Raw genomic sequence first — 19,789 nt, 5'->3', positions numbered from 1 at the left:
GATTGAAAGTGCCTAGAATTTAGTACATTAAAGAAAATTGGCCAGAAATTGCTCACAAATTTAAAGAAATCCACTTAACATTGATTACTAATATTTTGACATAAAATTTGTTAACCCTATCATTGATGACACTACCAAAAATAATTAGAAGCTTTAAATATAAATAGCTCAATAATATCAGGATCTCTTGCTTCCGACACATCGCATTTACTTCCCCTTTGAGGAGGACTATGACGATTTCGGTTACACTTTGTAAGTCAAATCGTCACTTCGTTAAACAAATATATTGATACTAATCTGTTCAGTAATTGGTTTGTTTTTCGAATAAAAGTAATTTGCTCCAATTTATTCCACAATTACCACCAAAATTACCTTTTGACTCGACTACTTGAACAAAGCCGTAGTGTCTGTTTGATTACAGGTTCAACGCGTCAAAGTCCACGGATAACTAAGACGAAAGGGTCTTTTAAAAATGAGAGGATCAGAGCGCAATTCCGAAAGAACTCGAGTTGAGTTTATGGAAAATATAGTAGAAGTGATCTTGAGTCGATTTCAATTGACAAACTCTCTCTTTTTATCTCTTTTCTCCGTGATTTTTGATCATTTCTCTCATTTTATTCCATAACGAACAAAAATAAAACGAAAGACTGTTGTAATACTGAAAATATGAAATCGAAACAATACTCCAAACTTATAGACTCGACTAGTTACAATATTTTGGCCGCTCTTCAGGATTGCCTACTGATATCCGTTCGCTGATTCGTCACGTTGTTTTCGAACATAGACATTAATCGGAAATCATAAAAGCGACTAAAATACTGCTGCTGGTAGCAACACTAAGTTAATTTTTTGGCTGACTAATATGTGATTCAACATCAATGGGATGGTAAGTAAGGACAAAATCATGACAGTTAGTTCTACCACCACTACCACCATATCAGCAAATCTAGTGGTATACGAGATTGTTTACTTTTACACGTTTATCTTGTTTATTGTTCGATTGTTAAATATATCAAGGTTTTTCCGGATTAATAGGTTTCCCGCATACAAATGAAATTGAGTGCCTACAGAAATACTATTACATTGCAATGACGTGAACATAAGTTCTGTCTTCTCCTCTGTATCAGTAAGTCTAAATGTTTTTGCCAAGCACGCTTTAGTGAGATACCCGGTGTCAATACAAAGCGTACAGTGCACTAGCCTATTACATAAATACTATTTGCGTGTAACTCAAAAACTTTATTCTGACCTATATCTAGCATAATCAGAGCCGTAACGAGGTCTTCTGGCGCCCTTAGCGGAGTCTCAGTTTTGCGCCCCTTTAGTGTTTACTTTGGCTTTCTTTTCAGTTCGACCTTCATATAATAATTTGTGTACATGAAAATGGCCCACCTTCTTCCTAAATAACTCATGTTCATTTCATGTAAATTCCAGCCACAAATATTTTACTGTATATTTAGGAAATCAGTTGACGCTCGGTGTTTGAAGGCGACGGAGGGAGCATCTATTCAGACGGCTTATATTATAGTGCCAATGGCATGTATGGAAAACAGGTGATCATCGAATTTAGTAACCGGAAGTAAATTTAAAAAAAAGTTTAGCTCAATCAGAGGCGATTAAGGGGTTGCGCAAAATGGCCAAAGTGAAAAAAATTTCACACGTGAAAAAATACAAAAGGACCCTTAAAATATTCAAAAATGGAATCCGATTTTTTATTCTAAATGGCTTAGGATATAATGAAGCATCGAGATCTACTGCCATCCTGAACTTTGTTTAAAGATAATCTTTATGAAACTTGGAAAATCTTAACTAGAACTGCATGAAACAACGGATCTTGTATCTTCTCATTAAAAACTGTATTGACAAACGTTGTCACTCTGGTACTTTTAATTTTCAAAGTTCAATAAAAATTAAAAAAAACTTGTTTTTTTTCGAATTGACATTAGATTTTGACATTTCATTGATTTCTAAAACATTTGGCATGCAAAAAAAACTACATTTTCACGCTTCGAAACATTGTTTTTTGATCGCGCTCAAATTTTGGATTGAGACTTTTTCGAGGTAGCAATACTTTTAAGGATTGTTCGATTGGAAATTTCAGGAAGGCCATAAATATTGACACTCTACCGTATATTAAGTGTACTCTTGAATTGACCTAAATGATAATGGATACCGAACAAGATTTGTCGCCAAAGATCTGAGCTTATATTTAAAATCAATATTGTTTTTGCGAAACATATATTATATCAATATTGAACTGGGTTCGACCGTATCCGATCTTCTGTCGGATCAAAGATAGCCCGCGAAGTATTCTAATATTCCGCAAGAAACAGAAATATTCAGCTGAGCCAGATATCTCAAAAGTTCGGCTAGATAAGCTCAGGATTGTGATATTTTGTCTAAAGCAAACAAATGACGATACTGGCGACAAGACTTTCATGAGGAACTAACCCGTTTACATGCCCGCTAACAAAGTTGAGATCGATGGTGTAGTTATCGATTCGAGCTTGGCATGCGTGGATCTACTGTAGGACGGGATTGTCTGTTTCAATGACCTCTTGCTCCAGTGAGCGAGTGACAATTGCACAGGACCTTCAAACTAGTGTCGGGTGACGTTTTGGCGAAGTTGGCCTGCGTCTTCTTCGACAAGGATCGTCTGTATGATCGGTTGTTTGTTGGCCCCGCGTCATGCATGCACTTTTGCACTAATTAGAAGCAAATGAGTCTTCGTAACAATATTTTTCTTTCTTTTAAAAGGCCATTAAATATACTGCCGTTCTAAGCATAATTGTCCCATGTATATAGGGAATCCCATAGAACATGGGACAAATATGCTTTTAACGGCAGTATACAAGTAAGAAAAAACTGCCACAAAACCGAAGCAAACATCAACTGGTCAATTCAGAAGAAACAAAGAGTTTCCAACGCTTCCAGGAACACCAAAAACCATGTGAAATTTCAACCAGAGATTCAACTTAGTGCAAGATTGGTTAGTCCTAGGTAGGGAACTGGCAACTTTGTGACATTACGGAACTCCTCTCGGCATCGAGGAGACTTCAATTTTCATGGTACAGGTTATCTTCTCGATGAAAATTTATTTAGCTTACTCTACGATCTTTGCTACAACTTTAAAAAAGTTTCCTGCTTTACTGGCCGTGACCATATTTCCGTTCCCCTTGTTCCAATGAAACTGAGAAAACGAGTGGAAATTTTTTTCGCTATTTGTGTTTAAATTTGAAGTCTTTGTTTTGTTTGTCGTTTATTTATGGACTAACAGGACCGTAGCGTAGTCTTCTGATGCCTTTGGTAGAGTATGCGCCATTTTGCTGTCTGCTTTGGCTTTCTTTTTCAGTTCGACTGTCAAACAATAATTTTGTGTGTACCTGGGAATGATACTTCTATCCTGATTAATGTCATGACTTAACCTAACTTATTTCAAAAAGCAGATCAAGATTTTAGCAACGCCCCGTATTTAATTCGGTTCAATGCATTAACTAAAGGGAACCGTAGTTCTATTATATGTTTCCATGCTGTAAATGATAAAAATAATAAAACGTTAATGGTTGTCCAACAGATCTCGTGCGAACGACTAGCGATTGCGCGTGGAGACCTGTTTACATTGCTGGGAAATATTTTGCCAAACCAACAGTGTCTGGTGGTAATTCATTTCTATCTCGTACACTTCCACATCATGGTTATTGACATGCTCATTAGAGTGGGACATGGTTATATAAAAAAAAATAATTCCGAGTAACTTTGTGGGTCCCATTCAGCTCCCAGAACAACTCTGCAAATTTTTAGCTTGATTGGTGAAACTATATTTTTGCGCCCACTGTTTAAAGTTTACATGGGATTTCGTATGGGGAAATTGTCATTTGCAAATTAATTCTCCCAAGAGTCACACGCTACCTCCTAAAAATAAGTAAAGGTCTGATTTTTAATGGAAATTTATCAAGAAAACAAAGTCTAGAAGACTGCAAAACGATCTGATAATTATAGAAAAAGTTATTAAGCAAAAACCGATTGATGCCCTGAAAATTGATGAAAATTTCACTTTTAATAGCATCACTGCTTTTGACGTTCTAATTATATACAAATTTTTTAACTTTCTCTTATTATGTACAAAAGAAGCCTTAATTTATCCCTCAAAACCTTGTGAAATGGCCAAATGGTATAGATAAACGATTTAGACACATTAAGAGAGAATTAAAAAAATTGCGTATAATTGGACAATCAACGGCAGAAAAAATGAATATTTTATCAATCGTCAGAGCATCAATCGGATTCTGCTTAATAACTTTTTTCTCAAGCGTCAGATAGTTTCGTGGTTTTCGAGACTTTGTTTCTTTGTTAAATTTCCTATAAAAGTCATGTAACGATTCATTTTTAGGAAGTAATGGGCGACTCCTGGAGGAATTATTTTGTAAAAGTTAATTTTCCCATGCAAAATCCCATGTAAACTTTAAACAGTGGGCGCAAAAATATAGTTTCACCGATCGAGCTAAGAATTTGCACAGTTGTTCTTGGACCCAAATGGTACCTAAAAAGTTGCTCGGAGCTGGAATCTAATTTTTGTCCCACCCTAATGCTCATGTGCGCGAACATCCGATTTCATCCTTGTTTCTTGCCTTTACGGGTCACGAGTGTGGACTTCCTCAATGGTGGTTCTGGTTGTTGATTTTTCTTAGTGAAAATGTAAATGCTTTTTATATTTTATCCGATCCTAGTCATTTAGGTATTACTGCAAATTAATGAACTGAAAAATTGGCATGAACAAGTGCTCCGACTTATTTCGTTGGTCCAAAGCCAGTTCTGTTAATGTCGATATGTGTTTATACTACAGTAGTGCAATTGTGTACTGACCATGCTGACCTTTGGTTGATCGCAGTAATGTTACACTTTTCAACTGAAACACTGTCGAATCACAATCTGTTAGCTTAGTTTATTCAACGGACTTTCGCAGTTTTATTGAAAACTTAAAACTATTGTGCAGCACTTAAAATTTAAAGGAAGCAATAACTACAAAAAGAGTTCACATGAAATACACAAACAGAAACATTTTTAAGACTGAAACAATTTCCACAACAATAATTAATCTACTGCTAAGCATTGGTTTGCAGGCGCAAAATATTTTTTTTTTCGAGTAGCAACAATCCCCGACTAACCGAATCAGTCGATCGCACTACATAAGAATGTATAGTAACTTTGTGAACCGGAAGTATTACTATTTCTATTCCATTATTTCTAGTTCATTTTTTCTGATGATTGTTCGACGAATTAGTCCTGCATTATTATACTGGGACATATAACAATTTCCCTATTATTTGAAAAGGACCTACCAAAACTTGTAACATCTGCAAGCAGTTGCAGCGTCAACAAAATAGTCCAACTGAATTTTCCACACTGCACTTCTGCCCACATAATGCGAATCGATCGCGACCACGTTTAAATGTCCCACCCGAAACTTGTGGAACAGTCCAAATAAATTAGCACAAATATATTTTCACCGTTTACTTAAAAAACAATTTTCTGGATTAAGTATTCGAATATCACGCATGAAAACGACACTATAACGCCAAATAACACCAACCAACACGGCAGAAAATCAGCGACTGAAAACCATAATTCCTGAAGATAAACTGAGCAGCATTCGTTGTCGGTTGCATGAAAATAGAAGTAAAAACAATCCTATGTTATCTCTCCAAAAACTCTCGTGTTTTTCTCATTTCTCTAAAGGGTGATCAGCGCGCGAGCGCAGAAAGCTACAGTCATCCAACCTGTGTGTGGCGCGAAGATCAGTTCGAGCAGCCGAAAAGCTATTCGTAGAGGGGTGGAGAGAAAACTTTTCTCAAAGAACCTCGAACGGGCGGTAATAAACTTGAGCTTTACAATATTTGCACGATTGAGGCGATGACTGGCATGTATGGTGAAAGGTGATTCCGCTTTCGAGTCTAATCGCCATTAATTTGATTGTCAAGGCATTTGAGCCGTAACGAGATTTTGCTCTTTGCAGTCAATGCGATTTCCAAGCGTTTATTGCAAAGTAGTGAAAATAATTGTTCATTCATTTCAATGATGATATTATGTAGCGACAAAATAATAATTGGTATTAAAAAATCCTTCGCTGCTAACAAACACAAAATACAGTAATATGACCTATTTTTCTTGTAATTTTTCAACGTAAACAAATCTCATCAAAGACAGGTTTAATGCAAGGAAATCACATGGATTCTACCGGGTGAGCAGTAAAGTACATGGAGTGGTCATCCAAGATGAGTAAAATGCCTTAAATTTTCATGTCAGGCCCGTAGTGTGCGGTTGACCGGGTTGGCCCTCGCCAAGAACGGCTGCCTTAGAGAGATGGGGGGGGGGATTGAGATTCGAGCGGAATTCTTGATCTGCCTCATAAAAAAGTGATGAAAAGTGTACCCTTTCAAGGTACAATCAGTCAAGTAAGATCGTGATCGCGATTTTTCGCAATCGGTAATAAATCACATCGTATATTCTTTTTTTAAGTAGAAGGCATTCTTTTGCTTATGTAAACATAATCAGTTGTTTATCAATCTTGCTCGAATTTTCGTCCAACTAATATTACTTAATTATTGTATTTTCGCGTCACGGTATGAGGTAACGCGAGCGTGTGCCGCCGCGAGGTATACGAGAAAGCCGGAAGCACTGCGTGGCTCTTGTAAGGATCAGAGATCATCAGTTTAGATTGATCATCATTGGGCATTCGTCAAGAAACGTACAATTTGAATCATTTTTCACGTCAAATTCGAACAGTTATAAGTAGTACAACGAAAATCTCATAGAAAGTATGTCTCAAATGGACTTTTTGATTGATGTGCTCCGGGTAGTTCCGTGCAAAAAACTGGATTGTTCTGCTCCAAAGAGCAAAACCAGTGCACTCCACTACACCGGTGCACGACCATCGAAGGTGAGGCAATTTGTAACAGGGGCAGCCAGAAAAGATAACCTGAATAGTTATCGAAGTGGCAAAGTTTACTCCAACAGGAAAAAATGGCACGCACCACATCAAAAAACATTAACCCTACACACTTAGAAAAAATGAAAAGTACATTTGACGTAAACAACATCGCGACGTATTTTGCTGTCTAATAATGGAACTTTACATGTTTTAACATGTGAAATAAAATATTGTGTCTCTTTTGATGTATAACTTGGTTGAATAAAGCTGGAGAATTGTGAACAAAGCGCAATTCTACATGTTCTTGAATGTAAATTCAAGTGAATTGTGACGCTCCTATTATGTGCATCTTGCGAGATGTAAATATTTTTAAGTGTGTACGATCTACGAGAAATGCATTGCGCTATGGTCCAAAATTTGGGAAGTCAAAACTGTTGGATCAAAACAGTTAGTTTTGATATATATATATATATATATATATATATATATATATATATATATATATATATATATATATATATATATATATATATATATATATATATATATATATATATATATATATATATATATATATATATATATATATATATATATATATATATATATATATATATATATATATATATATATATATATATATATATATATATATATATATATATATATATATATATATATATATAGTGGTCGGCAAAGTTTCTTGTGTCTTTGAACCGTTTTTTTCATATTACTTAAATTAGTGTAGTCCTTGTGGTTGGGGTATTCAAAGTATCAACTTTTTACATATGTTAATTTATGCTACGCAATGTTCTACAAAGGTGTAAAACAATCAAATTGAAGCAACTGTGCCGAATACGCTATATGACTGTCTCTAATGGTTCATTTTTTACGAATTTTTCAATATTTAGAGTAGGGTGGCTCATCAAAAATCGGTTTTCTTATATTTTCGGCTTATGTGTTAATTTTTGGTGAATGATTTGTTCTAGAGATATATAGAACGTTTGTTAACGCACATTTTTGCAGAAGAAACCAAGTTTCTATGTCTTTTGCTAAGATAGTTACAGGAAATTTAAAAGCGCAAATGGTTTTCTTCAAAGATTGCAAATGGATTTTCAATCTGTCGATTTAGACCATCTATCGGTAAAGCAATAGCAAAAACAACTTAATATTGCGCTATTAAATGTTGACTCGATAGAAATTAGTGAATCCAAAGAACGAAAGCCTATGACCACAGAGAACAGACGTCCATCTTCAGCATTCAACTTGTGTAAAATCTCTAACGGTTTCGAAGGTAGTTTGGATATCTAAACCAGGTGCGCTACTGTCGTCATGTTTCTTGTGGCTGAGTGCGACAGAATTGACAGCGGTTATTCCTCTACCCAGTCAAACTAGTCCGGAACCGATTCGGACTTCCAGCATGAATTCCAGCTCAAATGCGTCAACCGATAGAGTCGGAATCGGTTGTTTTCTTTGAGCTAAATTTCATGCTGAATCCATCCAGGATTTCGAACTGGTCCCGGAATCGATTTGACGGATAGTTCGGATAGGTTGGTGCGGCGGCGCTAGTGTTTTTCGTATATTAATTCAAATGTTTACACACGTTTTTTAAATATTTTTGTTCGATCATGGATGTCTGTTCTCTGTGCTATGACTGTGGAAAATGGCGCGTGATACTGTCCTGTTGAACCCAATTGTTGTCAATTGACTGTGTGCTTCAAGTTTGGGCAGTAACCAGTCTGTTAACATGGCGGATAAAACGTTAGCTCTCGTATCTCTTCGGGTTCAGGAATCAGTAGCAACTGGCTCAAATGGTACGTTCCCCATGTTGATCGGAGATTTGTACCTTGCCAAGTATGTTTTTTCAACATTTCCCTGATGAGAAGACTTGGGGAAGTGGTAAGGTTGGGGGTAAGGAAAATAACGACGCAGAGCAATTAAAAAACAGTTTGCGCCCTCGGAAAGATGCTGAACGATCTGTAGGTGCTACAAAGTAGAAATAAAACTTCTAACCTCCGGAGGGATTTAGAATTTTCATTTGAACATCAATATCCCAAGGGGATATTGAGATAACAGAACGACAACACCCCTATAGAGATGTTGTCATTCAGATACGGCTCAAACTATAGTTCTTTACCACACTGGGTTAGGAACAATACCATACCTTTGAGTTTCAGCTCTCTGTACGTAGATTCCTGTATGTATGGAAAACCAAAAATCCGGATACGCAATTGCATCTCTGTCTCCCCACCCTCTCTCTCTCTCTCTCTCTTTCTCTCACGCTTCATGTTCGTGGCCACTGTCACGACTCACATCTATCTTGCTATTTCTTTATTCATCCAGTTGTGTCTTCTGCTAATCTGCTGTTTTTCTATAAATAGTTTTTGTATTTAGTGCAAAAAAAATTGCAAAATATTTGCATTATGAGAAAACTATAACCAATGTATATTTAAACCCTGCTCTCCCCTGCAGATGTAGGAATATTTCTTCGAAACATTGCACTATGAGGAGGCATGTAACCAAAAATCGAAAATAAATCCACTCCAATTCAATTCAATTTATACATAATACTGAACGTTCACATATACTATAATTAAGGAAATCCTTTGACATCTCCGAAAACTTTACTGGGTAATATGGATATTGGAAGATGAATATTTTGAAAAGAGATATTCCACGTGCGAGAGGATTACAATAAGAGCTTCTATATTGGACAAATAGTTGAACTGACTACATTTATGCCATACGCATTACTGCGTAGTAACAAATGACACTGATTTGCATTGAAAACCACAAGGTACTTTTGTAATGATCAATGCAACTAAAATTGTAATTTAATGAATGTTCATGTCTCAAAAGCAGTTTTTTATGTCCAGGGACACTTTTTATGGCCACTTGCTTTGCCAAGAATTTAAATACTTATTCTGATAGTTTGAGCAATTTTTTTCGTGTTATTGGTTTGTATAGAGCTCATTAATCCATATCTCCGGAAATGGACTGAAAAGAGACTGCATTTTACTTGGCTAAATGCACGGCTTTTGTGCTATTGTCAATAAAATAATCGCCAACATAGCCGAGACACTTCCTTCTATTTAGTTCAGTGCAACTGGATTCTTTGAAATATCTACCTGTCTCATTCACGAATCGCATTCCTTTTCTGTCGTCCTCAGTATACTCTTTCCAATTGCGCGTTGAAATACTGGATCTGACCATTTTATTCTGGGCAAAAGTTTTGAAAAATCTGAGACCAAAAAAATATGTTTAATTGCAACACAAATTCATCGTTTCAGTTTTCTGACAACTAATTAAGATTTATTAATAAAGTCCGCCATCAAGAAAAGAAGAAAGAAAACGAAAAGGTGAAGTCAAAACAGGATGGAAATACTAGAAAGTGCAATGTATCTTAGTAAGCCATTTCTCAAAGAATGGGATCTTCACAAACATTTCAGAACTTTCGGAAACAATGGTTCTCAAATCCTTACAATTCATTTTATTCAATTCTTTTCTTCAATTTTATTTTATATATCCATCTCTTATTTTTAATTCGTTTTGTTTATTTTATTTATTATGAGTATTTGACTAATTTGAAATATATGATCATTTTATTTTAATCATTTACTTTATTCTGCATTCTTTTATTCATTTTGTTTGTTTTAGGTCTTTTATATTTATATTTATATTTATATTTATATTTATATTTATATTTATATTTATATTTATATTTATATTTATATTTATATTTATATTTATATTTATATTTATATTTATATTTATATTTATATTTATATTTATATTTATATTTATATTTATATTTATATTTATATTTATATTTATATTTATATTTATATTTATATTTATATTTATATTTATATTTATATTTATATTTATATTTATATTTATATTTATATTTATATTTATATTTATATTTATATTTATATTTATATTTATATTTATATTTATATTTATATTTATATATATTTTATATCTATTTTATTTGTTTAGATTATTGGATTCATTTTGATCATTTTATTCATTTCATGCATTTTATTCATATCATTCATTTAACTTATTGAATGCACTGTTTTTATTTTATGCATTTTTTCCTCTTTATAAATATTATCCAGGTTCTTCATTTTAATAATCTTCATTTCATCCAAATTAAATTAAATTTATTCTATTAATTTTACAAATTATCTAAAACCCTTAATATTTCATTTTAATCATTTAATTCTGGTTTTTCTTTGCTTAAAATTATTTTGTTTGTAACGCTTTTAGGGGAGAGGCGGTATGACAAGTTGTGACATAGGGGAGGGGGAGTAAGCTAGATCGTTACGTAACATGTTTTCACCGAAGAAAAACATTTTTCTCAAGAAATTTGCTACGTAATAAAGGAAGGGGGGATGGAGAAATTTGGGACAATTTGTTACATGGGGGGAGCGGGAGTCAATCTTGGGCAATTTTTGCGTTACATAATTTATGAATGTCCCTTACACAAAGAAATATTTTTTAATCTAACTAAAAAAAATTACAACTATCTTAAGGGACCATTCATAAATTACGTAACGCTTTTAGGGGGGGGAGGGGGTACGACAAGTTGTGACAAGTTGTGACATAGGGGGGAGGGGGTGTTAACTAGATCGTTACGTAACATGTTTTCATCGATGAAAAAAAATTTTTTTCTTAGAATTTGTTATGTAACAGGGGAGGGGGGGATGGAAAAATTTGTGACAATTTGTTACATAGGGGGAGGGGGGAGTCAATTTTGAGCAATTTTTGTGTTACGTAATTTATGAATGGTCCCTAAGAAGGGCGTCTGGTGTAAAGCGCTCAAACCTAAAATTATTTTGTTTAACGATTGTGTAGGCAAGTCAACAATGGATCTTTAGTGTAATGTTAAGATTTATGTACACATTCATTGTGAACGAAACAAAATATTTTCAGTCACGCAAAGCCACACATACGAGCGTTCCAAGAAAAAACATAAATTGTCTGACACAGGAAATTCAATAGGATTTTTAAAGCTTAGACTTGTTGTTAATCGATGAGCCAAAAAATAGAAAAAAATTAAGTTTCGGAAAATGGCTTCATGAAAACCGTAAAATCTCATATTTTACTGTAAAGTTCGCTCATTTTTCTTCAAAATAATTGGGAGAAATTTTTTAATTCAGTTTTCCGTTGATGAACACTGGCTACACATATTGTGCATTCACATAAAAAATAAAGTCCAAGTTTTTGAGTTATCGTGTTCGCCAATTTGAAAAAAACGCGGTTTCGAGCAAAACGCTATTAAAGGGTGCCTCGCATCAAATTGCATCACGGAAAAAATGCTGTAGAAAATAACTCATTAGGTATTTTCTCTTGAAAATTTGGGTACAAATAGTTTAGAATGTATTGTTTACACTATGTTTTATCGCAATCAGTTTTTCGAAAATGGTTGCCGATAGATTAAAATCTGCGTAGATTACAGCAAATATGCGCCAGGAATGCATAACTGTTTAAAACAAAAGAAGTTCAGCGCGGCCACCGAGATTGCGGGAGACTATTCTAGAGGTACAATACTAACAATTAGACGAATAGAAAAGAAGTCGATTTTTTGCCCACTACACCAGACGCCCCCTTAAAGCTAGGGATGCATTTCGATATTCAAGAGGGGGAAACACAATTTTATTAAGATAAGGGGGGTCAATTAAACCTATTTTAATTAGTGGTAGTACAGTTGGAAGTTTCTCAAGAAGATTATGTAATTTAACAATTAAATAGAAAAAAGGCAGGGAGCTCAACTTCTTCGGTAAGATAAACAAGGAGAGGGGGTGGATTCCTACATCTGGGTATCAGAGACAAGGAAGGGAGGATGGACGATGACATTAGGTGATCTTCGTTGGGCCCGGGAAGGTTGAGATCTGCAAGAACAATTCTCGGTGGATTCCCAGACCAAATTCGATATCGTGGATAACCGTCACCATAAGCGAACTTAGATAGATTAATCGTGAGCTCAATACGTCTAAGATGAGCGTCTAACGTGAAGTGATTGGACATGAACCAAGACAGCATACGAATGAAATCCCGACCCACATCCATTTCTCTAAACTAAGATTTCTTTAATACCTTTGGGATAATAGACTGTAGCCACCGTCCTATCTCTCCATTATTCCAGAATGTTTGGCAACTTTCTAGCACAGACTAACAGACATAATACTATGAGGGAATTCCCTAAAAAATATCGACTCAGCCATTTTCCGAGAACACTAGCTCCACCTTTTATTCACGGTCACAACTACTTATTTGCTGGTGGGTTACCCCTCAGGTTTGAGAACAGTTTTTCACTAGTGGTCCACCCCCAAATGCTTGTTCATATGCCAGTGACGCCATAATTGCAAGTCCCAACTACAAATATATTTAAAATGACCGTTAAAGTGGACGAAGCATTGTTTTCGAGTGTTATGTCTGTTAATCTGTGTTTCTAGCTTTCTCTGACATTGAAGCAGATTCGTTTTTCATAGATGTCACCTTCTAAAGCGCCCGCCTTAGCCAAAGAGTCCGCTTCTTTATTACCCTGGAATAGAGCAGCGCGTAGGGACCCAAACTAAGGTGTAATCTTGAATGATCTTACGGATAAAGCACACAGGAGCTCCCAAATTTTCTCCAGAAAATATGAAATGTGCTTTCTAGGTTTCAAAGAACGGAGAGCTAGAGGCTGCCCGAAACAATAAAGTAATGATCGGCGTGCAAAGTATCAATAATCCCAACGGTATATTGAATAGCAGCAAGTTCTGCGACGTAAACTGAAGCGATATCATAAAGATTAAAAGAGGTGGTGAGGTTTTGATTGAATATACCGAAGCCAGTGGAGCCCAATTCTCGACCTGTCGCTATGAAACATCATGTTGAAGTCGACTTCTCGAATGGGAGCGATTAACATGGTTACGTTAATATGAAGAAGGATTGATCCTTTGTGTCATGTATTCGAAGTGCAAGGACATAAATTGGGTATGGAAATTGAGCTCGACAAGCCTCTTCGCTCCAGTTTGATGAAATGCATGTTTGTAGCAGAGCGAAAGCAGAAACACCCGTACTCCATCACCGACAATATCGTTGTTTGGTACAACCTGATCAGATCTCCTAGATGGGCATCCCACCATGTTCCAGCTATTGTACGGAGAAAGTTGATCCTAGCTCCGTTTTCTCCGTGTAGAGTTAGATACCCAGCTGGAAGGCCTCAGCATACAAATTTTCCAAAGTATCTCGTAATTGTCCTTGCAGATCAACAGCTTTGAGGCCTGTAATAGAGACCAAACTGTTATCTGCAGGCTGATTTAGCGTGTAGGAATTGACAAGATATTCGACATTATCATTCGCGTAAAAATTGTAGAGTAGGGAGAAGACACATGAGCCCTGGCGAAGACCCATATAGCTATTTCGTGATGTCGATGAATCACCATTCGGAAAATGCATGTGTTTTTCAAACAAGTTCAGCAAAAATGTATTTAAAATCGGGGACATGACAACATAGCAATCGGTCTGTACGAGTTGTGATCGGAAGCTGGTGGTCATGTGGGACAATGTTACACTCAAAAAACTTACAAGGCCTAATAACTGGAGCTATTACCTTTCGTTTGAACTCCAACAGTTACAAGTACTAATCGTAGAACTTAAGTTATTGCAATTGATTCGAATCGAACCTGCAACCATTGGGACACCGGCCGAATATACAAACCCTTATGCTATCCCTGGGCTATGATGACGTCCCAGGAAGAACACATGATTATCGCATTGGCGACAGTGATCCTACCGTGCCTCTAAAGCGAGATCACCCCCACATTTGATCAATTTAATTTTCAAGCTAGATACCAAGGCCAGAGATTTTATTAAGTTCTTAATAGTAGCCACAGATAACCCAAGTCCATTCAAATTTTCAACGGTTTCAATATTCTAAACAGACACTTCTTCCACTGCAAACTGTTCAAGAGCTTCTTTTGGCGAACTTATTCGTGCTACTATACCCCTGTTAAAATACGTCAACAATTTGTTTTGTTGAATCGATCATATTTTTTTAAATTTAAAACCTTTTTTGAGTTACAAGCAAGTATTGTAGATTCTATAATAATCATTATTCATAATAAAAACATGGAGTTGCTAAATTCCAAAAATATATGTTTGATTCAAATGCTCGCACTTTTCCTGTTGCCACTTAAATCTTTTGTATCGCCGGCAGCAAAACATACAACCTAGTCATTTGGGATGGAAATAAATTCTACAGCAATTGCAATCATTTATTCTACAAGCTACATGTATTCTACCATCAATGGCGTACATTAGTATTCTCAGTTTCGAGTAATCGACGTTGAACTTCTGGTGGTTCCCTTTCGAGAGCTGCGTTTGTTTCCACTTTCACTGCGGTGCTCTGTTCCTTTGTCCCGCGATTGCCTACCTACCTCCATGGTTGCGTCAATTAGTGCAACAGACTCCTTAAGAAGAACGCGTGCTGCCGTGGGTGAGCAGAGTTCAACTCGATTTAGTATGATTGCATTGGTACACACTAGCATGATGTCCCGCTGGTATTCAGCCGTGGTCCGAATGTTGCCATTTTCAATGTTTCGTTTGATTTTGGATAGATCCATTGGCTTATAAATCAAATCGGTTACATGTTCTTCTGGCAGCGGTTTCAAAAAAGCAGATGCATACCGGAGCGATGATATCTTCGAATGAATAGAAAGAATCGCTTTCTTCCACGCCCGATAGTCTCGATCTTCACTAGAAGCTGGGGAACTAGGAATAGAATCCATAACCGGAGTCGAGGAATAGCTTCGTTTCATTTTATCGTTGACGTCGTCATCGAGCAGAATAAATGGACTTTCGGAGCGATCACGGTCACGTAATTTACGTAGAGTCCTACCTTCGATTTCATCACTTTTTGGTGTGCTCTGCTGTTCATCTTTAGGTTTTGAAGAATCTTCCACCGGTCGACGTCGGGAGTAATCTCGCTTCGTTTTAGATATTTTCATCTCGATCAAAGAATCGTCATCAGTATCAGTGATAGCAACTACTGGTTCTTCAATTTTTTTCAGGTTACTTTCTTTTTGCTCTTCGGGCTCATCGAGATGTTCTTGTGCATCCATAAATACATCTTCATCCTGGACATGTTTTTCATCTTTTGATTTTTGAATCGAAAGTGGAACGATTGGTTCTTCATCATCTTTGAAATCGTATTCTGCAGCCAGTTTTTCTAGAGCTTCCTTCTTTGCCCGGGCGGCCTCCTCCTCATCAGACAGATTTTTTTGTATTTCATGTGGCGTGTTGTCTTGTGCTGAAGGAACTGGTTTGCAATCGCTCAGAGCTGACTCAGAACACTCCTCTTTAATATCCATTGATTCTTCGGATTTGACTTCAATTGTTTTCGTACTCAATAAATTTAGGTCTAAGGACGCTAGTGGTTTATCTTCAGAATTGTCGTCTGCTTCCTCTTTTGAGATATTTGAACTCTCGTCAACGTTAGCCATGTCGGTAACCCCTGAATCAATCGTCGGTTTGGGTTCTTCTGCGTTGTCCTTGCTTACTGCCAGGTCTGTATCGGTAGTACTATTACTGCCATCATCTGTTGCATTCGGCTCATTATCCTTTGTAACAGATTGCGTTTCGTTTTGCGCAATACCCTCTTCACACTGATTACTTTCTTTTTCCTGAGTATCGACCACCTTATCTGATATATCAGCAGATTTTACGACCTCTTCCTGTGGGAGTGCAATTGGACTTTCAGCGACCACTACAGGTGGGGGAGACTCTGCTGTTGCTAGTTTCAAACAGGTCTCTTCTACGATCTCAGGGGAAGTTGACTCGTTTTTTGGAACGGGTGTATCATGTTTTTGTTCCTCTACAAAACTAGAAGCATTGCTCGTAGCTTCTAAAACATTCAAATCTTTTCCCTTTGTTGATTCTGCATCATCTTCCATTATAGAGTCAACGACGTTTTCAAGTATTTCATCCTCGAGTATCATGCCATCATTCTCGTTAAGAATGTCGTCTAATTCTTCTGGCATGAGCTCTTGAAAAACGGCCATCAAATCTTTAGCTGGATCAACATTGTCAGAATCAATTTCCATATCTTCAGACTTTTCCGTCGATTGTTCCTCCTGTAGCAAATCTTTAGAATTGCTAGTCGATGTCATCAAATTTTCTGATTCATTTTCTTGATTTTTAGTATCCAAAAGCTTTGTAAGATTTGGAGCGGTCCGATACGAAGATTCCTGAATGTTCGACTTGTTTTCTTCCAGTGTCTGTGCTTTAAGTGGACTGTTTTGAGACTGTTGGTTTGATACGACATTAGTCGTTGGGAAAAGGTTTTTGCCTTGAATGTTCATAGTAATAGGAGAATTTCCTGTTAACAAGTTTGTTATTGTTGGCGAAGAAGCAGATCTTGGAGTTTGAAGCAAAGGGTTATTCGACGAACTAGCTGTGGGACTTTTCAGTAAAGATGTTAGCAAAGGCGACGTACCAGATTTGGGCGAGCTTTGACTATCTTCGTCGATTTCTTCTTTAATCTTTATGATAGTGCCGGAGCCCTTGTTGGCGCTTGGCGAGCTAGGAAACATTGGCCTCCACTGTCGTTCAAGTTCGAGTTTTTTCTCCTCACGTTCTTTCAGCCACTGTGCATGCAAAACCTGTTCCTTCTCCTTTTGGGCTTTTTCTGTTTCTATCTGCTTCCACATTTCACGTAGTTTTTTCTCATCAGTAACGCCACTTTGAATCAAAATAATATCTTCCTTTACCTTGGTATACTGCTGAGCCTCATCTTGAATGATTTTTTTCAGCTCTATTATCCTTTCCTGTGTTAATTTTCTGAGGATTGATTCACCGGGAGTTTCTACTGCCGATACACCGTCGCGTTCAGAGGCCGTTCGTTTCTTCCGTTTTGGTGTCTCTACGTTCTCCAATAGTTTACCATACTGAGCAGCGCAGGATTTTTGAGAGAACCAATCACCCGGTCGATTTGCACCACAGAGCATCTTCAGTGACCGACTGACGGACATCCAGTTTTGGTCTCCACTGCAAGCCACCGCCGATGCTAAGCATAGCTTCTCTTTAATCGACCACTTGTCTAGTGGAACGCGCTTCAGCTGAAGCCGTTCTTGAACTGATGACACATTACTCATAGTTGAACTACACGAGAAAAAGAATGTTAAACCATTAATAGATGATAGATATCGCTAAAAAATTTGTAATAACCTGCATTGATGTTAATAATTATTCTCAAGAAATCGAATTATATTTTTGATTTATTCAGTTTTCACGAATCTCATATATTCTAAAACGCTCAATATCTGATCCAATGCTCGCTCGACACCTCAAAAATATGTTTTGCATTTATATGTCAGTTCAAGGGCTCAAGATAAAGAAATGTTGCTCGAATCAAAACTTGTCGAAATTAAAAACGATGGACCAAAGAGAATAGGGAAAGAGACTGGAAATCAGTCAAAACGGCAACACGCCCTTTATGATGATTTCAACACTAGAATTTTGGCAACCGCTTCTATAGGCAGCACTTTAAATGACTCCTATTATATTTTGAAAACAAACCGTATGTCGATCGATGGATTTGTTTATCAAACGATGTGCATTTCGAAACAAAGAGATGAAATAATTCTAAAGCTTATTTTTACTCATACATATACTCTAGAATGCACCTTACAATCACGATTGAACTAAATTCTGATGAAAATTCAAATTTCTTTTTTGATAGAAGTACAATACTTATCTCCTCCAACTCAGGCATGAGTAATGTTTATTTACATTGCACGATTGGTCTGCTCAATAAGGTATTTTTGGCTTCACACTATTCGTCTCTTTCCCTATTCTCTTTGCGATGGACTTATAAAATGTATAGACTGGCGGAGCAAGTGAAAGCAAATCGATACAGATCTGTCATTAGGGCCTAAGTCGCAATGTATTCAAATCTCGACAAACGTATGATTACGGCCTAAAATCCAACTGTCAAAATCCACTTTGAATGGAAATTTCGGACAAACCGTTACACGCCAATCACAAATGTTGGTAGTAAACGAAAGAGTAAAGTTTTCTCTTTCATAAACTGTTGTGAACTGTGTTCGACTAGTAACGGTTTGTCCGGAATTTCCATTCAAAGTGGATTTTGACAGTTGGCTTTTAGGCCGTAATCATATGTTTGTCGAGAAATGGAGTAAAATCAGTTTGAATATTGAACCAAATACAAATATGTGTAATAATTTGTATTGGATTCTACGATGCTTCTCTAAATGTAGCTTTCATTGTCGATATAAATTATTTTATGACAATGTTTTTCCTAAAACATCTATGGTTAAACAATATAACAAATTATAACAAAGAATTTGATTCTTATATGTTTTTAGTTGGCAGAAACTGAAATAATACATACGCCCAATTTAAGTAATAAGCAATTGCTTTACCGTCGTGCTTTCGTCCTTCAGAATTCGCCGTTTGCGAAAAGGCTAAACCGTGAACATGATTTTCAGAAGGGCACGGCAAATTGGCTAAATTAACTCTGTCTTGCTAGGTAGGGCTGGATAAATGGGCGAGCTTGACATGATATTTTGAATAGGGCTCAACAAATGGGCGCATAGAATTGAAAGGTTACTTTACGTGCAACTGTAACACTTAACAGTTAGCTCAACGATATATCTTAGAATGAATCTTCCTTTTTTCATCCGCCTACACTGAAAAAAATCCAAACGTTAACTCTATTTGCTTCAAACCGCTTAAAGTTCATATGAAGACGAAATGCTATTGTTATCACGCGCACACATACCTTCTATGTGTCAACTGTATAAACTATGCATGCACACACATAAGCTATATGTGCATATTGTTATA

The 19,789-nt window shown here is 36.4% G+C and overlaps 2 protein-coding genes across 2 annotated transcripts in view; both read right to left on the bottom strand.

The window, feature by feature from the left end:
* The window catches only part of LOC131683516 (uncharacterized), a 29,142-nt gene extending 23,541 nt beyond the window's left edge, over window positions 1-5,601 (bottom strand). The window contains exon 1 of the mRNA XM_058965554.1: window positions 5,340-5,601. Coding sequence (XP_058821537.1) covers window positions 5,340-5,421 — 82 coding nt within the window. The 5' untranslated portion in view covers window positions 5,422-5,601. The remainder of the gene's footprint in view (window positions 1-5,339) is intronic.
* A 9,593-nt stretch (window positions 5,602-15,194) lies between these two features.
* Window positions 15,195-18,316, bottom strand: LOC131683514 (bromodomain-containing protein 8). The gene is made up of 2 exons (XM_058965551.1): window positions 18,149-18,316; window positions 15,195-18,082 (listed from the first exon to the last, which is right to left on the bottom strand). Exon 2 carries the CDS (start codon window positions 18,073-18,075, stop codon window positions 15,250-15,252), a length of 2,826 nt encoding a protein of 941 aa, XP_058821534.1. The 5' UTR covers window positions 18,076-18,082; window positions 18,149-18,316; the 3' UTR covers window positions 15,195-15,249.
* Window positions 18,317-19,789: the final 1,473 nt, after the last annotated feature.

The sequence above is a fragment of the Topomyia yanbarensis genome, chromosome 2, assembly GCF_030247195.1.
Source record: "Topomyia yanbarensis strain Yona2022 chromosome 2, ASM3024719v1, whole genome shotgun sequence".
Classification (NCBI taxonomy): domain Eukaryota; kingdom Metazoa; phylum Arthropoda; class Insecta; order Diptera; family Culicidae; genus Topomyia; species Topomyia yanbarensis.
Note: the sequence above shows the minus strand (reverse complement) of the source record. Positions and strands in the feature narration are given on the sequence as shown.